The sequence below is a fragment of the Dipodomys merriami genome, unplaced genomic scaffold (assembly GCF_024711535.1).
Source record: "Dipodomys merriami isolate MVZ:Mamm:240054 unplaced genomic scaffold, mDipMer1.0.p SCAF_10, whole genome shotgun sequence".
Classification (NCBI taxonomy): domain Eukaryota; kingdom Metazoa; phylum Chordata; class Mammalia; order Rodentia; family Heteromyidae; genus Dipodomys; species Dipodomys merriami.
This window is the reverse complement of record NW_027202271.1, coordinates 19538487-19559133: the sequence shown is the minus strand read 5'-3', so window position 1 is coordinate 19559133 and position 20647 is coordinate 19538487. Positions and strand designations below refer to the sequence as shown.

The following is a 20647-nucleotide window of genomic DNA, read 5'->3' as shown; positions in this document are numbered from 1 at the left end:
ATTTTAAGCACCACATTGAGTAAGAGAGGTGATAATATAAAAAAATAATTTCATTCCTGATTTAAGAGAGAATGATTCCAGTTTCTTTTATGTTCAATATTATCTTGGCTATAGGTAAGACATACATAGATTTTATTATGCTTAGCTACAATAGTCCTATTCCTGGTTTTTCAGGAAATTATTTTTTAATCATGAAATGACTTTGAATCTTGTCAAAGGCTTTTTCTATGTATGTTGATATGATCCTGTGATTTTTGTCTCATTCCACTTCTGTACTTTATAACACTTATTGATTATGTATGTTGAACCATCAGTGCAATGAGAACGACTTGTTTATGATGTATGTTGTGTGTGTGTGTGTGTGTGTGTGTGTGTGTGTGTGTGTGTGTGCGTGTGCGTGTGTCTGTGTGTGTGTACTGGGATTTTAACTCAGGGCCACAACACTGTTCCTTAATTCTTTTTGATCAAGGCTGGCACTCTACCACTTATAGCCTATCTCCGTTTCTAGCTTTTTAGTGGTTGATCTGGTAGCATTTCCTGTCTAGGCTGGCTTTGAATTGCAGTTCTCAGATCTCAGACTCCTGAGTAGCTAGGATTAAAGTTATGGGCCACCAGCACCTGGAGGTATATGACATTTTTAAGTATTGTTGAATTAAAGTTTCAAGAATTTTTTAGAGTATTTTTGAAACTAGGTGATAGTTTTCTATTTTTGTTATGTCCATATCCAGCATTGGTAGAACATATTTAGTATAATACTGGATTTGGAAGTGTTTCTCTGCTATTTATTTTGTGTGAATGTTTAAGAAACTTTGATGTTATTTCTTTGAAGTTTTGACAAGATCATCAATTAATCCATCTGGTCCTTAGCTTCATTTTTTTGTTGAGGGACTTTTAATTATATTTCCAATCGTATTGGTGCATTTACAATATATATATTCTTCTGGTTTAATCAGGGTAAGTCATTATGTATCTAAAATTTTGTAAGTGTGTTTCAGATTTCTACATTTATTAGAATATGATCTTTTTCAAAATATTCCATAACATTCCTCTTGATTTTAGTGGTCTGTTTTTTTCTTTTTTTATGTTTTTTTCTTTTTTAAAAAATTTTATTTTATTGTAAAGATGCTGTACAGGGGGGATACAGTTACATCAGTAAGGTGATAAGTACATTACTTGCTGAGCATTGTTACCTCCTCCTTTGTTTTTCTCCTACTATCCCTTTCTTCCCTCACCTTCCCCTCTCTCTTCCCACCCTAGAGTTGTAAAGTTCATTTCCAACAGAGTGTCTTGCGAGTATTATTGTTGCAATGGGTCATCCTGTGTCCTTGTTTCAACATTTTGTTATTCCCCTTTCCATCCTCAGTTCGATAAATGTATATACAAGACACAAAGTACCAAAATCAAATACAGTGACAACAGGGTTGTTTTTAATGTAATATGTGATTTTTTTTTCATTTCTTTTGTATGTTCTTCCTCCTGTGGCAGTGGTCTGTTTTAATAGTCCATTTCTAGCTCTAATTTTATGTGTGTCTTGACTCTTCTAATTAAATTTCTTCATTAAGGACTTGCATATTTTTCATAGAACCAACACTTTCATTCATTGACTGTTGATATTGTCTTTGAGTTTGCATTTCAATAATTCAAGTTATGATATGTATTATTTCTTTCCCTCTCTTTTGAGATTGACCTGTTTTTGTTTTCCTAAGACTTTTATGACACCTAAGTTATTTACTTAATACTTATCTGAATATTTAAGTTATTATAACTATAAACCATCCTCCTAGAATCACTTTCACTGTTTCAAACATGTCCTGGCATGTTGTGTTTTCATTTTCACTTGATTCCAGAATATTACAACTCCAATAACATTAGAAGATGAAGAAGGAGAGATAATATTAAGTACACCAAAAAGATATTAGTTAATAAGAGAATGAGAAAAAAACTTAAAAAGACAGTAATACTAAAAAAAGAAAGAAAAAATGTAAAAAAAATTAAAACAAAGACACTACATACACTTGACTAGTTACTTTGAGTAGGACAAGTAGTTTTATAAGTAAAGGCCTAATTCATAAAGGAAATCATTGACCAGAAGGTGGCCTTAAAATTAAAATGATGCTATGCCAAAACACTTTTTAGATAATGAGATACTCTGGGCACTAGTGGCTCACAACACTTAGAATTTCCCCACCAACACAGGAATTAAAATAGGTTAAATTTTTATTCACAAATTAATTCATTTAATATAAGCAATTGGAACCAAAGCCTAGCCTTCAATTATGTTTTACTCAACTATCTTTACAGTAAATGTATTTACAAATAAATAACTCTTAATTATTAAAACTCTGCTGGAGAAATTTTCCATTACATTTTCAATTCCTTTGCATGTAAGACAACTCAGTCCTTGGGAATCTTTTTTTGTTTCTTTTTTTTTTTCTGCTTATGTGGTGCTGAGGAATCAAACCCAGAACCTCATGCATGCAAGGCAAGCACTCTACCACTGAGCCACCTTCCCAGCCCGGGAATCTTTTTTATAAATACATTTTTACCATCTTTAAGTAATTGTAAAAGGGGTTTCTATTCAATGGAGCCGTTTATGAATGTGACACATCTTAACCAATGTCACCCCTTCCATCATTTTCTTCCCTCCCTCCCAATCCCACCCCTCCTCTTAATTTTCTTAATTTTGTAGGATATACATTGCATTTTATGACTGCATTTTCCCTCCTTCCTTTCTTCAATCACACTTATCCTTTCTCCTTAAATGTTTACCATAAATGATGCTTCCTCTTAAAAATCTGCTTTGATTTTTAAAACAACTCAGATTTTCTCCTTTTTTCTATCACAGTTTCAGTTGTATTCTGCAATGATTATGATATACTCTGTTAAAATGTTATCAATGCAAATTCTAAAGAGCAAATGTAGACTGCTAAGTCATGAACACATGTGTCAGATGAACTAAGTGTATCTAACAAGTTTCACTTGTATGAACCATATTGTATGTAAAATAATTGGTTTGAGAAAAGAGGTAAATGTAAGTATAAGTATATTGAATTTGTTTTTGAAGCAAACACTCTTAGCCTAGAGGTTAGGATGATCTATTAAGAAAGAAAAGCAGAAAGAAATTAAACTTAACATGACACACTTAAACTGAGAATTGGCATAGATCAAAAGTAATGCCTTTGATATCCATATTCATCTTCCAGAAGCATGTTATTTATGTTATTTATTTTTAAATGGTGCTTTGCTGTTTTGAGAAAAGCAAAGCCTTTGAAGCATATGCTTAAAAGCTTCTTTTACTTGCTGGTTTCTTAGAGTATAAATGAAAGGGTTCAGTAAAGGGGCCACAGAGATATTGAGGAGAGCGACGCCTTTGGTGAAAGTCACCCTTTCCTTTGCTGAGGGCTTGATATACATAAAGATACAACTCCCGTAGGTAATAGAGACAACAACCATATGTGAGGAGCAGGTTGAAAAGGCCTTTTTCCGCTGTTGGACAGAAGGGAACTTGAGGATGGTCCTGATGATGAATGTGTAAGAGAGAATCACAAAAAACAATGTGATGAAAAGTGTCATCAAACAAAAGACAAAGGCTAACAGTTCTATTAACCTTGTATCTGTGCAAGAGAGCTGCAGGAGAGGAGAGGCATCACAGAGGAAGTGATCAATCTTTGTGGATGCACAGAAATCCAACCGGAGTCCAAATATGATGGGTGGAATTATGTTCATGAATCCAATACCCCAGGTGCTGAGCACCAGCTGGTAGCACACTTTGGAGCTCATGATGACTGGATAATGCAGGGGTTTGCATATGGCCACGTAGCGGTCATAGGACATGACTGCCAGGAGGTAAAACTGGGTAACTCCTACTAGGAAAAAAAAGAATAGTTGAGCTACACAACCAGAGTAGGAAATTCTTTTGTCTCCAGTGAGAATGCTGGTCAAGAACCGTGGGATGCAGACTGTTGTAAAACAAACTTCTAGGAAGGCAAAATTTCGAAGGAAGAAGTACATGGGAGTCTTGAGGTGGGGGTCCAGCAGTGTGAGCAGGATGATGACAAAGTTTCCCATCAGGCTCAAGGTGTAATTCAAAAATAGAAACAGGAAAACCACAATTTGTAGCTGAGGATCATCTGTCAGTCCCAGCAAAATGAACATTACCTCCTGTGATCTGTTCTTCATTTCTTTTGTTTTATCAAATCTATAGAAAATTTAAAAAAATGTGCCTTTACTCATAAGATCTTCCTGCCCTTTCTTCCCTAGAACATACTGGTCTTAGAAACTCACCAAGAAGGAATGTTTTCACAAATCATCTTAGAGCTCATCACAACAAATATGGTTTCCACTCTATCAGTATATTTATAAAGTTTTTCACTAGTCCAAAATTGGGTTTTGCTTGGCAATATGTAAGATATAGAAGATACATGCTAGTCTTTGAAATATAGGCCTTTTATTATATTGATTTATAACACATATTTTGCACATTATATCTCAGTAGGCCATTCAGGTATTTAATGATTTTTAATTTTCTCCCTTAATCGATATCTAAAGTATCTTGCCAGGTGAGTGACACAAGAATTACAGCGATGGCATTTGTCCTAGGAGCCGTAAGGACTACCAATAACAGAAAACTTTTAAGAAGGAAACGTAACAAAGAAAAAAAGTACACGAAGCTACTTAAATGAATATTCATCAAGGTGAGGACAGTCATAAAAAGTCTGAAGTTGTACTTAGAAAATAATTGAGAAGGAACAAGAAAATAGGATTGTCAAGGATGGCTTAGGAGCCGGTCAAACCTGCTCAGATAAACAGGATAGATATCTCTTGTATGATTTCCTCTAATCCTCCCTTTGTAAGCAATCAACCATTAAAAACAACTCTGGAAAAATAACAGGAATAAGTACGATTTAAGGTACAATTAGAAAATCAATGTTTGAGGCAATTGTACCATGTACAGTTATATTTTACAGATAATATGTTAGTTAAGGTAAACACTTTGTACTTCTGGAATACCTTGAATGGACCACAGGTGTGGTACAAGTGGTGACATGGCTTCCTGGAGCAACTTGAATCCATCTTCAAAATTTAATTTTTAAGTTCTAAGAAAACGGTTATCCCACAAACGCAGCTAGTTTTGAGAATTTTATCTGAATAATTACAAGTTGCATCATACTTAGAATATGTTCTCCTGTTTTCTAACAGAATGTACAATAGTCAATGTATATCATTTCTTGGTAAATATTAGGAATTGTAAGGTAGAACCCAAATTATATATGAACAACCATCCATATTTACAATGAAAACATACATAGAAAAATCTGAGCCTAGATTGGTGATTAAAATTTATTCACTTGTACTATTTCATTCAATAAATCAACACTTAACCTACCTGATTCTTGAGTGATTTTATGTTACGGCTAACTCTATTTGTTACTTCGATGTAACAACTAGAGAAGACTGTGTTGTTCTTGTGGAGATACCTATGCTTTAATTTTGATGTTTTTGACCCAGATGCCACTGCCTTCCCAGGACAGTTTCAGTACAAAAAGTTTGTTAATGCCAATACAGATAGCAAGAATAGTATTTTGCTGTTTTTTAAACTTCATACAGTCTAAAATGTTATTGGCAAAGGGAAACACACCTGGATTTGTGTCATGTTATTAAAAGGTTAGCAAAAAGAAAAGGAGCAAATAAAAGCAATGAAAACCTTGAGAAAAAAAAACCCTCTTTAAATTTAGTACAGAAAAAGGAAAGGACTGCAATTACTGGAGATAATTGTATAAACATGTAAGTAAAAAGCAATAAGGGAAGAACTTCTAAACAAGTATATGCTTCTATGACTAACACATACAGCTCTGAAAATTAAATATAAGAATATGAACATATTTTTAGTCAACATAATCTGACTGATAAATTTCAGACTCACTATGAATGATGGGAATGCAGTTGAGACATTGTGCATAGTATATTAGCCCCATGAGATTAATGACATTAAAATGAGAGTTAAACTGGCAATTAAATGAGTAAAGACAATCTTGTATCTATTGACAGAAATAATATGACCATTACTATGGGAAAAGTGAAATTAAAGATAAAATTAATACCTTGCATTCAGAACAAAGGGTAAGATTAAAAGAGGCAATTTTCAGAAATGATGACTTTAAAATTACAATGATTCATAAAATTTCTTTGACAATCTTTTACACAAATTATAAAACTTGTAAATTCTGAAACTTCCAGAATATAAATTATAGAACATTTCTCCTCAGAAAAAGTAATATTGCTCTTTCTTCTAAGAAAATTCTGTCTTGAGAGTTTCTTTATCATCACAATAACATAATTAAATTCATTTTGGGATGAAAATGTGCAAGGCTATGTTTGCTGCAATGAGGCAAGATATTTCTTTTTAATATTGAAAGCACAAATTATTCTTTAGCAAAAATAAAGAAACTATAAAACCAAAAGAGAATCAAAAGGTAATTGGAAAATTAATGTTATTCCCATGTTATCTACAGAACTTTGAAGGAGTTAAGTGAATATTTTGGTTTTGAGTGCTACACAGAGCTGAAGAACTGGTTTAAGATAAACCAGTCAGATGAAGTACAACATGGCAAAAAACCTATAGGATGAGTTTGTTGGAGACCATATTTAGATTTCTCCTATCTCATCACCTCTGCTAAGACTATAAACTTTTTCAAGAACTGTGTCCCAGTACCCAGAGTTCTTTAACGTAGTCATATAATGGTCAAAGTATTATGATAAAATTTCCTTATTTATACAAATCATTCAGTGGCAAAATTAATGAGTGTTTAATTATATAATATTGAAACAAACATGTCTTTATATGAAACTATGTTTTTTTCTGCTTTTGCAACCCCATATACTGTCTATCCCTATACTGTCTATACCCTGTAAGGGAAAACAACTTAAATTATAACATAAGAATATATGAGCACAGACCAATCAACATAACTGTATTCCATTTTGTTGGGCATTGGATATATTATAAGCATGAAAAGACTTTTCAGTTTAAAAGCATCATCGCCTTATTTTTTGATCTTTTAGCATTATCTATCCATGAAATGTAAAAAAGATAAAAACATTAACCTATTTATATATACAGAGATTTAGAAAAACTTCAACACTATACTTATCATCATTATAAAGAGAAAACATCAATAGTTCATTATTCTGAGAAATTCATTCTACTCTGAAATGTATGAGTGAGACACTCATATATTCTCTTTGAGACACTATTTTTTACTAATTTCTTTGTTGCTGTGACAAAAGTCTATGAAGTTACCCTCTTTGCTACACTACTCTGCATTCTCAGATGTGAAGAAGCACTGTAAACCCACTTAATGTGAACTGTAGTACAATATAAAAATTGACCTTCTCTTGATACAGTGCAGCATATAAGCCTCTGGGTCCTATAGGAAATTATTTAACTGAAACATCAAATTCTCTAGGTAATTGAGTCACAGGGAATCATTCCCAAGGGATTGTAAATTGCATGCTACCAAAGTGGCTTTTACAGAAATAATCAAGCAGTTTAGTTCAGAATAACCCATTTGTTCACCAATGTGATAAAAAGAGCATAATTATAAGTTGTTAATGATTATAGAACTTGTGTGAAGAGTATTGGTGAATGAAAAGTGCTACATTTCCAATTTCATTCCCAATCTATAGCTATTCTAAAAATAAGTTTTTCAGAAATAAAATTAAGCATGATGGAATGTTTACTGGTATTTAGTAAATCAAACAAAAACGTATTTACATTGACTGGATTGAATAATACATATTTCAAATTTTATCTATGTCAAAAACTGGGACCTTTTTGTAAGTCAGTTCTGTGCAGGTGTGATTGATTGGTTTAAATGTGTCCAAAATGACATAGAGTAGACAAATGAGAGGCAAGAAATCAAGGGAAGATGGAGATAAATATTAGTAAATGGTGAACTAATCAGCCACGGAAAGCCATAGAGTGCTAATAACTACCCAAACCTAGGAGAGAAAAAGAATAATTCTAGCCTGTAGGTATTAGAATCTTGTCACTGTTGACAGTTTTATTTCAGTCTACCAGCACTGTTGAAAGAATATATATATATATATATATATATATATATATATATATATGTATGTATGTATATATATTACTGCTGCAGACCGGCTCTGTCGGGACGATGGAGGATACCTAGGGGAGGAACCTGGAATAGGTGGGAAGATGGCAAACAGACAACTCACACACAAGAGGAGTGGATGCTGAGTGCGATTTAATGCAGAGGATAACAAACTTTTATAGCAAAAAGTCTTCATGAGAAAGGGCAAAAGGTTACACAATCTTGCTGCATGGCTTCATTCTTGGGTAGTCACCAGTTGGTCGCCCGATAGGCACTTGTTTCCGGCTTATCTCTAAGAAATACAATGGGTTTCGATGTTTGTCACCAATTAATCATTACCTCCTTTTATAGAGGCCTTAACTGTCCCATAAGATCTTTCCTGTTCCTCCTTTAATAGTAAGCTCCAAGGAGACCTAGATCTAGCAAGTCTCTTAGTAAATAAAAGAGAGTAGCAGGAAATTCTTTCTCCTAAGTAGTTATCTCAGCAATTGCCATACATTCTTTCTGTTCTAGCTGAGCCTACAGCTTCTTGTAAATCTCTTACAGACAATTCCTTCTGCTGAAGTGACATCCTGAAACCCCCAATACTTTTACATTTACTTATGACTTGTCTACTAGCCTCCATAACAGGGGCTTCCAGGGTAGCACTTAACTCTGGTGAGTTAGTCCTATTTTTAAGACACTCATCAGATGTTGGAGTCGTCAACACTCTTAAGAAAGAGCTTTGAATAAGGGAACGTTGACAATGAGTAAGTACAATGAACAGCAGAAACAGTAAAAGATTAATAGGCACTCTTATACAGCAGAAACACATCTTTCCCAGGGGTTTGCCAGCCTTTCCAGGAGGTAGGCCTCTTAGAAGCCCTATTCTCCAAGGTAGACTTCGGTGAAGTCCCATTCTCAGAGATAGGTCTCTGAAGCCCCATTCTCAGGTCTGAAAGCTGGTTTCCCATGCTAAGCAGATTCCACCGGAGTAGGCGTGGCATATTACTATTACAGTTACATAAATAAGGTAATGAGTACATTTCTTCCCCCCCACCACTCCTTCCCTCCCCTCCTTCCCAACTCCTCCCACCCCTAGTTGTAAAGTTTGTTTTCAACATAGTGTCTTATACATCTCATTGTTACAATAGGTCAACCTGTATCCTTGTTTCAGCATTTTGTTATTTCCCTTCCCCTTCCCAAGTTAGAAAATTTGGGCACCGACATCAAATACAGTGAAAACAGGGGTTATACCGTGGGGGAAGAATGTATAAGAGAAACAAAAAAAATCCTATAGTGAATTTTAGATACATTAAAAGCAATACCAAGAAAGAAAAACAATTTGTGTCCCTATCTTGAGGTTCATTTCACTTAATATCATCTTATATGGTCATACGTACATAGCTTTTGACCTTTTCTGCTGTCCTTGACTTATACTAGTTATTGCAAATAAGGGAAACCATGGGACCCATGTTTCTTTGGGCCTGGCTTACTTTGCTTAATATAATTTTTTCCAAGTCTTTCCATTTCCTAACAAATGGGGTGGTGTCATTCTTTCTGATGGAGGCATAGAATTCCATTATATATCTATAGCTATACCTATATCTATATCTATCTATATACATATAGATCACATTTTCTTGATCCATTCATCTACTGAGGGGTATCTGGATTGGTTCCATATCTTAGCTATGGAGAATAATGCTGCCATAAACAAGTTGTACTGGTAGCTTTAGTATAGCCTTGTAGGTGATCATTTGGGTAAATGCCCAAAAGTGGGATTGCTGGGTCATAGGGGAGCTCTATGTGGAGTCTTTTGAGGAACCTCCATACTGCTTTCCAAAGTGGTTGAACAAGTTTACACTCCCACAAACAATGCAGTAGGGTTCCCTTTTGGTCACATCCCCTCCAGCATTTGTTGTTATTAGAGTTCTTGATTATAGCCATTCCAAATGAAGTGAGGTGGTATCTCAATGGTGTTTTGATTTGCATTTCTTTAATGGCCAGAGAAGTTGGGTATTTCTTCATGTGTCTATTGGCCATTCTTATTTCCTCTTCAGAGAAGTTTCTAAGTCTTTAGCTCACTTATTTATCGGGCAGTTGTTTCTTTGAGGATTTGGTGTTGGGGGATTTAGTTTTGTGAGTTTTTATTTATTTTTTTGGGTCCGGTCGTGGGGCCTGAACTCTGGGCCTAAGGGCTGTCCCTCAGCTCTTTAGCTCAAGGCTAGGGCTCTACCACTTGAGTCACAGCACCACTTCCGGGTTTTTTCTTTTTTGTTTATGTGGTGTGAGGAATCGAACCCAGGGTCTCAGGCATGCAAGGCAAGCACTCTACCACTGAGCCAACTTCCCAGCCCTAGTTTTGTGAGTTCTAAGTATATTTTAGATATGAGACCATTGTCCAATGTATGACTACTGAAGATCTTCTCCCAATTTGTGAGTTTTCTATTGATCTTGCTAGCTATGTTCTTTGCCATGCTGAAATTCTGCAATTTCATGCAACCTTTCTTTGATTTGTTGTGTTTCTGGGTCTTTATTAAGAAAATTTCGGCCTGAGCCAAGGAACCCTAGGGTTTCTCCTAATCCTTCCTGTAATGTTTTCAGGATGTCTGCTTTGACTTTGAAGTCTTTGATCCATTTGGAGTTGATTCTGGTGCAAGGTGATATATGCAGTTACATAAATCAGGTAATGGGTACATTTCTTTTTGAACAGTGCTATTTCTTCCTCCATTTTCTCCCTGTTTTTCCCTCCCAACCCCTCCTGCCATAAGTTGTACAGATGATTTTTACCATACTGTCTAGTGAGTATCACTGCTGAATTAGTTCACACTCTGTCCCATCATTTCTGTGCTTCCTCTTGCCATTCCTAAACGAGATAAACTTACATACAAGACAAAAGGGAGAGAAATCGAAACAGACACAAAAGGGGAAAAACAGGGGAACTCATAAAAACCTCTCATTTCCATTTCTTGGAATTTGTTTTGATAAGTATCATTTTATATAATCACATCCAAATAGCTATTGAGCCCTTTGGTCTCACTGTGTGATGTTTAGAATCCTGTTTAATTTATCATGTTCCAAGTATATTCTTTTTATTTTTACTATCCATTGGGTTTACTTATAGGTTTATAGACACATCCTAATTACTACAAATGAGGGAAACCATGCATCTGGCTTACTTGGCTTAATATAATTTTTTTCAAGTCTTTCTATTTTCTTACAAATACAGCAATAAAATTCTGTCTGATGGAAGAATATAATTCCATTGTGTATGTATTTCACATTTTCTTGATCCATTCCTCCAAGGGGCATCTGGGTTGATTCCATATCAATGTTGCAATGAACATGGTTGTGCTGTTGTTGTACTGTGGCCAAGTTTGTGGTGAATTGGATAAATGCCCAGAAATGGGATTGCTGGAGCACAGGAAGGTGTTCTATGTTTTGTCTTTTGAAGAACCTCCATGCTGCTTTCCAGAGTGCTCAAACAAGTTTACATTCCCAGCAACAATGTAGTAGTGTTCCCTTTTGGCGGCATTCCTGCCAGCATTTGTTATTATTCATTTTCTTACAATGGCCATTCTAACTGGAGTGAGGTAGAATTGGCATTTTCACATTGTTAACACTTCCAGGAGCATATAGGAGGTTTTTCCATTTCAATCTGCTTTTAATTTCCTTTTTCAGATTTTTAAATTTTTCATCATAGAGGTCCTTCAACATCTTTTATTTGATATTTTATTTTTTTGAGGCTATTCCAAATGGAGTTGTTTTACTGATTTCAGACTTGCTCATCTCATGGTTGGCATACAGAACAGCAACTTGCAATGTTTCAGATCAGCTTAAAGTAACTTGGAAGAAGAATCTACAGGATTCTTTAAATAAAAGATTATGTCATCTTTGCAAAGATGGATAGTTTCCCTTTTTCTTTCCCTATTTGGATTCCTTGATGTTTGTCTCTTGCCTTATTACTCTTTCTAGGAATTCAAGAACTACATTGAAAAGGTAGAGAAACCCTGGGAAGATGGAGATAGAAATTAGTCATTGGTGGACTATTAGCCAAGAAATGCCAAAGAAGGCCCATAACTACCCAAATCTAGGAGAGAAAAAGGATTCTAGCCTTTGGGCCTCAGAATCTTGACACTGTTGACAGTTTGGTTTCAGTCTACCAGCATGTTGAACTGTGAAAAAACAATTTGTTTTACCGTTTTAGATCACCATGTTTGGAGCCCTGTGTTAAAGCTACCAAAAACAAACATTCATTTCCATTAACTATTTTGTAAAATGAGTTCACACTTTGTTTCAATAGTTTCTTATAACCGAGTGACAATTGAAGTTTTTGTGAAGAATACTACAGAGAGGAAGAGCTGTTCTCCTGAGGACTGTTCTGGATTATGTGGTGTCAACATGAGTTACCAGTAATGTGCCTTTGACCACTTGGTTAAGAGGGTGCTTTCCAAGTCTCATTAACACTTGGGGAAGGAAATTTATTTCCACTGTCTTGAGTGAAATGATGTCTGCACATAATATCAGTACACTTTTGTAATTATAATTACTCTCCTTACACATTTATGCTGCAATAATTTCATATTTTTATCAGGGTGACTAATGGGCATTTGGTATGCACTCTAGGTAATGAGAAAATATTCTTGCTCATTTTTCTCATTGTTACCCACTGGTAGATTCTTTCACATTGGGTCTGTGTCATGTTGCAGAGGTCATCTAGTTTTCTGTTGAGTAATATGTTAGTTTCTATCATTATAATGTAGTCATGATTCTTCCTCCAAGGCCTAGAATCATTTTTTAAGGAGTTTGTGTTTCTTGCACCCTGTGCTTTTGGCTCCCTTATCAAATATTACTTCCTCCAAGGCCTAGAATCTCTTATCAAATATTACTTCCTCCAATACCTAGAATCATTTTTCCCCAAAGACCTTTTTTCTATTTACTGAAGAATGCTATTTAGAAAACGATTATTTCCAGTACTGGCACTTTCTGGTTGGATTCTGAATCTCTTTGGAATCAGCCTCATCCTGATTTTGATGGTCTGTTTGCATTTTCTACATTTTTTCTGGTCAAAACAAATGCTTTTCTCAGCCCGTATTTTGTCCTGTCCCAGGCATGGAATCGCAATTTCTATTAAAAATTCTGATGCTTCTCCTGGAAAGTTATATTTAGAAACAATGTGTATTCCTTGGTACAGTGATGTTGCTACTTCTAACATTTCAACTGAAATGCCTAGGGAATATACCTACATACACGAACACAGACATGTCTTTATTTTAATCATTGTTCTTTTAATCACCAATGTTCTATCCTTTGATTTCATGACTATACACATGTTCCTCAACCATGTCCAGCTGAGTGCTGACTCAGGGCACAATATGTCTGACCATTTTGTACACAGGACAAAGCCGGTTAGGCTTGAACCTCGGTGCTGGGGGCTGTCGTTGGCATCTCACCCTAGGATGTTTAAGCAGGCTTCCTGGGCTGGACAGATGTAAATCCCCCTGTCTGGGTGAGGGCATCCCACAAGGAAAAGCACAGATGGGTTTTTGGAGTTGGCTAGACACAGATCCCTGGCACCATGGGTGGGGGTGTTCATGTAAGGATGCCTGGGCTGGCTTTAAAGGATGTCTGATCAGAGTGCCCCCAGCCCCCAATTCTGCTGGAGGGGCCAAGTGTGGGTCGGTGCTGCCCCACTGGTGCTGTGGGTGGCCAGCAGTATCTCTTTTATGGATGCACGGATGGACAAAGCTGTGTACAGATCCCTTAAGAAGAATGTTGGCAGCATCACCGTGTGGGGTTGCGTGCATGGCCTGTCTACTGGCTGATATTAGAGGTCTTGCTGAGGCCTTTTCCAGGGTGAGAGGCCATGATGTGTCTTGAGCTGCTATGGCTGTTCAGCTCTAAAAGGGATCTCCCAAGATCCTTCTCAGAGTTAGGGTCCACACTGAGAACAATACTGGGACTCAAAGCCCTGCCTGTGACTCAGCCCTGGTGGCTGGGTTTGGGGGTAGAATTCTGAGATTGGGGTTTTCCAGACTGGTTCTGGTTCCAGGATGCACTAGCTGGAGGCTTGATTTTTCCCTCAGCCCTGAGGGCGAACCTTACTGGGCAGGACTCTGTTTTGAAACATCACCTTTATGTTCTTCTCTGTATCTGTTCCTGATGGTATAAATTCCTATTTATGAAGGAGGTGGGCTTGGCTTTCAGCCTTAGACACACCTTTTGTCCCAGGCCTATAGGTTAAGTCCTCAGGCAAGAGTCTGGGCCAAGACTGGTATATTCTCTGAATAAGAGCTCCAGGCTTTATCATTTCTTCTGGTTCACCCATGCCCAATGTCAGTCAGAAGCTGAATCCTCTCTTGCCTACTATGAGCTGAGACTAATGCCTTCTGTGAGTGCCCAGTAACAAACTTTGTCCCTTGACTCAAACTTCCTCAAGTGCAAATTCCTGACACAATCTGAAAGAGTTAAATCCTCACATTGCTGGTGCAGGCTGAGATCGATGTAGTTTCTGGTTTCTGAGCTCAGAATTGTGTCCGTTTGTTTTCTCTGCCACCTTCCGATGCCCTATACCTGTATCTGACAGCGGGGTTGATTTCCTTCCCAGCTCTTCTCTCTGGCCATCTGCTAGAAGGGTGGGGAGGAGGAAGCCCATGGCTCAGGGTGTTTGGTGTTTGCATCATCTTCTTCCTGGGTTCCGCCTTTGAAGTTGTTTCTCTATTGCATGGAAGCTGCTATTTTACAGGCAGCTGCTCCAAGCAGAAACCTGAATTGGATGAAGGTCACTGTTGAACAGAGGGATGGTTGGGGATCTACATTAATCTGATGGCTGCTCCAGTTGTAAGGTTTTCCAAAACAGAGGTCTGAACCGAGTGTGTTTTGGTTCTGAGTGGGCTCTTCATTGAGCTTATGGCCTCATCATGCTACAGTCTGCATAAAGCTGTGCAGCCTGTGTTCTGGCTGTCTGTGATAGGACCTGGTTATGTGGACTTAATGTTATGCCGATTTTTCTCTTCTACCACAACTAGAAGTTTGATGTCTTTTGGTTGTCACTAGGCTCTGATTGCATGACTTCCTTTGGCATCGACATTTGAGCTGGATTTTCAGGTTGGAGTTTTGTATTTCTTACTGAGCAGACAGAACTCTGGTATTGCCCTGTCTCTAGTCTGCCATCTTGAATCTGTGCTGCCAATTTGCTTGTGTATGTTGCAGAAAAAGTTCGTTAAGTCTAAATGTTGACTTATTGTTTTGAAAAGAGTAAAACTTTTGAAGCACATACTTGAAAGCTTCTTTTACCTGCTGGTTTCTTAGACTATAAATGAAAGGGTTCAATAAAGGGGCCACAGAGATATACAGCAGAGCTACTCCTTTTGTGAAAGTCACCCTTTCCTTTGCTGAAGTTTTTATATACATAAAGATACAACTCCCGTAAGTAATAGAGACAACAACCATATGTGAGGAGCAGGTTGAAAAGGCCTTTTTCCGCTGTTGGACAGAAGGGAACTTGAGGATGGTCCTGATGATGAATGTGTAAGAGAGAATCACAAAAAACAATGTGATGAAAAGTGTCATCAGACAAAAGACAAAGGCTAACAGTTCTATTAACCTTGTATCTGTGCAAGAGAGCTGCAGGACAGGAGAGGCATCACAGAAGAAGTGATCAATCTTTGTGGAAGCACAGAAATCCAACCGGAGTCCAAATATGATGGGTGGAATTATGTTCATGAATCCAATACCCCAGGTGCCGAGCACCAGCTGGTAGCACACTTTAGGGCTCATGATGACCGGGTAATGCAGGGGTTTGCATATGGCCACGTAGCGGTCATAGGACATGACTGCCAGGAGGTAAAACTGGATAACGCCTATTAGAAAAAACAAGAAGAGCTGAGCTGCACAACCACAGTAAGAAATTCTTTTGTCTCCAGTGAGAATGCTGGTCAAGAACCGTGGGATGCAGACTGTTGTAAAACAAACTTCTAGGAAGGCAAAATTTCGAAGGAAGAAGTACATGGGAGTCTTGAGGTGGGGGTCCAGCAGTGTCAGCAGGATGATGACAAAGTTCCCCATCAGGCTCAAGGTGTAATTCAAAAATAGAAACAGGAAAACCACAATTTGTAGCTGAGGATCATCTGTCAGTCCCAGCAAAATGAACATTACCTCCTGTGATCTGTTCTTCATTTCTTTTGTTTTGTCAAATCTATGGAAAGTAAAAACAGATATTTACTTTTCTTCCCTTTCTGGCCTACAATGTGCCACTCTCAGAAACTCACGAAGCAGGAGTATTTTCAGAAATCATCTTAGAGCTCATCACAACAAATATGGTTTCCACTCTATCAGTATATTTATAAAGTTTTCACTAGTCCAAAATTGAGTCTTACTTTTCAATATAAAAGAAGCATGCTAGTCTTTTGAAATACAGGTGCTTGATTGCACTAATATATAACATACATTTTGCACATTGTACCTTAGTAATCTCTTCAGATATATTTTTATAATTTTCTCCCTTCATTGATACCTAAAGTATATTGCCAGTTGAGTGACACAATGGTTGCAACAATGACATTAGTTGTAGTAGCTATAATGATGACCAATTTCAGGAAACTTTTAAGAAGGAAAAGTGACAAAGGAAAAAGTACAAGAAGCTACTTAAATGAGCATTCCCTATGGTGAAGATAGTAATAAAAATTCTGAAGTTGAACTTAGAAAATAATTGAGAAGGAACAAGAAATTACAATTGTCAGGGATGGCTTAGGAGTCATACCTGCTATGATGAACATGATGTCTCTTGCATGGTTTCTTCTAACCCTCCCCTTATAAGGAAAATCTCTGCATAAATAACAGGAATCTGTACCATTTTAGGTACAATTAGAAACATGATATTTGTGGCACTTGTGACATGTACAGTCATGTTTTACAGATCATTCTGTTCAGACAAACAGTACTCTGGTGCACCTTGAATTGACCACATTTGTAGCATAAGTAGCAACATGCCAGCCTGGAACAACATGGTTCAAACTTTATATTTTCTAACAGAATTGTAGTTTCACAAGTGTAACAAGTGTTGAGAATTTTATCTGAATGATTACAAGATCTATCACATTTAGAAAATGTTCTTTTGTTTTCTTACATAATGTGCAAAAGTCAGGATATATAGTTTCTCAGTTAATATTAGAAATTGTAAAGTAGAACCCAAATTATACATGAACATAAACTTTGATTGAAAACACATAAGAGGGCACCTGTGGCTCACACCTGTAATCCTAGCTACTCAGGAGGCTGAGATCTGAGGATCACGGTTCAAAGCCAGCCCGGGCAGAAAAGTCTGTGAGATTCTGATCTCCAATAAAGCACTAGAAAACCAGAAGTGGCACTGTGGCTCAAGCAGTAGACCACTCGCCTTGAGCTGAGGAGCTGAGGGACAGTGCCCAAGCCCAGAGTTCAAGCCCCACAACTGACAATAAATAAGTAAATAAATAAATAAATAAATAAATAAATAAAATAAATAAAATAAAATAAAAGAGGGCAAGTCTGTGCCTAGATTGGTCATTAGGATTTATTCACACGTAATACTTCATTCACCAAATCAAAACATAAAACTACCAAATGTTTTAGTTATTTTATTTTATAATTATTTGTTTTCAGTTATTTTCATCTAACAAATAGAGAAAATTTTGCTTTTCTCATGGAGATGCCTAAGTTTCAATTTTGATATTCTTTTTTTTTTTTTTTTGGTCGGTCGTGGGGCTTGAACTCTGGGCCTGGTTGCTGCCCCTCAGCTCTTCAGCTCAAGGCGAGCACTTAATTTTGATATTCTTGACCCAGATGCCACTGCCTTCTCAAGACAATTTCAATACGAAAAGTTTGGTAATGCCAATGCAGATAGCGAAGACAATTTTATTGTTAAAAAAACAAACAAACTCCATGGGCTGGGAAGGTGGTTCAGTGGTAGAATGCTTGCCTTGCATGCATGAGGCCCTGGGGTCTATTCCTAAGCACCACATAAGCAGAAAAAGCAGGCAGTGGCGCTATGGCTCAAGTGGTAGAGCGCTAGCCTTGAGCTGAAGAGCTAAGGGACAGTGCCCAGGCCCAGAGTTCAGGCCCCATGACCGACAAAAAAAACCCAAACAAACAAGAAACAAACAAAACAAAAACAAAACTCCATGCAATATAAAATGTAATTTTAAAGAGAAGTATATGTGGGATATGAGTTCTGGTCATGTTATTAAAAGGGGAACAAAATATATAGGAGAAAATAAGATCATGGAAGCCTTAAGAAAAGAATAAGCATTTTTAAATTTAGGTAAAGAAAAAAATAAAGAATTATAATCATTGGAGATAATTTTATGAACATATAAGTAAGCAAAAGGGAAGAACCTTCAAACTAGTGTCTACTTCCATAACTAGTATATAAACTTTGACAATTAAGTGATAAGAATATGACTATTTTTAGTCCACATAATCTAAATGAAAACATTTGAAAGTACATGATCAATTCAGACATACAATAAATGGTAGGCATGCAGTTGAGACAAATTGTGTGTATTACACATAACCCGATTAGAATACTGGTACTAAAATGTGAGGTAAAGTGGCAATTAAGTAAGAAATGATAGTCTTGTGTCTATTGAGACTATATATCATCAGTATATTCCCGCTTAAAATATAGTATATGGGCAAGTGAAATTAAAGATAAAAATAATACATTGTATTCAGAACAAAGGCTGAGATTAAAAGAGGCTCTTTCCAGAAATCATGACTTTATAGTTACACTGATTCAAACAATTTCTTAGGCAAGAATTTATACAAATTGTAAATTATACAATTTCTAGACTTTAAATTACAAGACACATTTCCTCAAAAGATTATTGATTCTTGCAAGGAAATTCTTTCTTAGGTGTCTCTTTATCATCACACTTAATTAACTTTGTTTTGAGATGAAAAATATATAAGACTATGTTTGCTGAACTGAGGATAATAGATTTGTTTTCTTAACCTAAAGCACAAAGTATTCTTTAGCAAAAATAAAGCTAACATTGGACATTAGGAATATCATAGGCATGAAAAGGCTTTTCATGTCTTCTACATGTCTTATTTGTGATTTTCAACATTATCTATCTGTAAAATAGAAAAACAGTAAAAGCAATCCATTTATTATACAGAGATTTAGAAATACTTGCATTGCAACACTTCACTTACCATCCTGATAAGGAGCAAGCATCGATGATCCATTCTTCTCTGGAGAAATTCATTCTACTCTGAAATACATGAGTAATTTAAATATTCTCTTTGAGAAACTATTTTTGACTAATTCATTTCATGCTGTGACAAAAGTCTATGAAGTTACCCACTTTGCTACACATCACTGCATTCTCGGATCTAAAGAAGCACTGTAAATCCCACTAAATATGACCTATAGTACAATATAAAATTGACCTTCTCTTGGAGGATGTAAGCCTCAGGTCCCACAGAAAATAATTTAACAGAAACATGAATTCTCTAGGTAGCTGAGCCTGAGTGAATCATTTCCCAAGGGATTACAAAGTACATGATACTGAAGTTGCCTTTACAGGAATAAACAAGTGGTTTATCACAGAGTAACTCATTTATTCAGCAATGTGATGAAAATACCATGATTAATTGTTGATAATGATTATAGAAATTGTGTGAAGAGTAGTTGTGAAGGCAAAGTGCTACCTTTACAATGTCTATGTTAATCTCAAGCTATTCTAGAATTAAGGTTTTCACAAATAAAATTGAACATGATGGAATGTTTACTGGTATTTAGTAGATTGAACAAAAATACAGCTATTTTGACTAGATTGAATAATACATGCTTCAAATTTTATCTGTCATAAAATGGGACCTTATGTAAGTCAGTTCTGTGCAGGTGTGATTGGTTCAAAAGTAGCCAAAGTATAATAGAGAAATGCTCATACAGAGGTAAGAAAATCAAGGGAAGATGGAGATAGACACTAGTAAATTGTGGGCCAATCAGCCAAGGAATGTCATCAAGTACATATGGCTACCCAAACTTAGGAGAAAAAAAGAAGAATTCTACCCTGTAGGCCTTAGACTCTTGAAACTGTTGACAGTTTTGTTTCAATTTACAGCACATAGAATTGTGAAAGAATTTTTATTTCACTGTCATTGTTCCATAAGTCAGGTAATGACTACATTTCTTTTTGAACCTCTTCCTTGTCTTCTTCCAGTTTTTTCCTTTCCAACCCCTTTCTACTACAACTTGTATACTTCATTTTCAATATAGTCTTTATTGAGTAACATGACTGAATTAGTTCACCCTTGGTCCCACAACTTCTGTGCTTCCCTTTCCCCTTGCAAAATCAGATAAACTTACATACAAGACAAAAGGCACAGAAGTAAAAAAAAAAAAACAGACATAAAAGAAAAATACCATGGAAAGTAAAATAAAAGAACTTCACATTTTTATTTCTTGGAGTTCATTTTAATAAGCATCATTTTATATGACCATATGTGTATACCTATTGAGCCTTTGTAATCCTCTCCTAAGAATATTCTCCTTTGGTGTC

At 36.3% G+C, this 20647-nt stretch overlaps 2 protein-coding genes across 2 annotated transcripts; both read right to left on the bottom strand.

Moving 5' to 3' along the window:
• Nucleotides 1-3219: 3219 nt before the first annotated feature.
• LOC138837382 (olfactory receptor 6C6-like) lies at nucleotides 3220-4179 on the bottom strand. Its single transcript, XM_070036120.1, has one exon. The coding sequence runs from the start codon at nucleotides 4177-4179 to the stop codon at nucleotides 3220-3222; it is 960 nt and encodes a 319-aa protein (XP_069892221.1).
• A 10732-nt stretch (nucleotides 4180-14911) lies between these two features.
• Nucleotides 14912-16277, bottom strand: LOC138838250 (olfactory receptor 6C6-like). Its single transcript, XM_070037546.1, has 2 exons — nucleotides 15328-16277; nucleotides 14912-14975 (listed from the first exon to the last, which is right to left on the bottom strand). Exons 1-2 carry the CDS (start codon nucleotides 16275-16277, stop codon nucleotides 14912-14914), a joined length of 1014 nt encoding a protein of 337 aa, XP_069893647.1.
• Between the last annotated feature and the right edge of the window lie 4370 nt (nucleotides 16278-20647).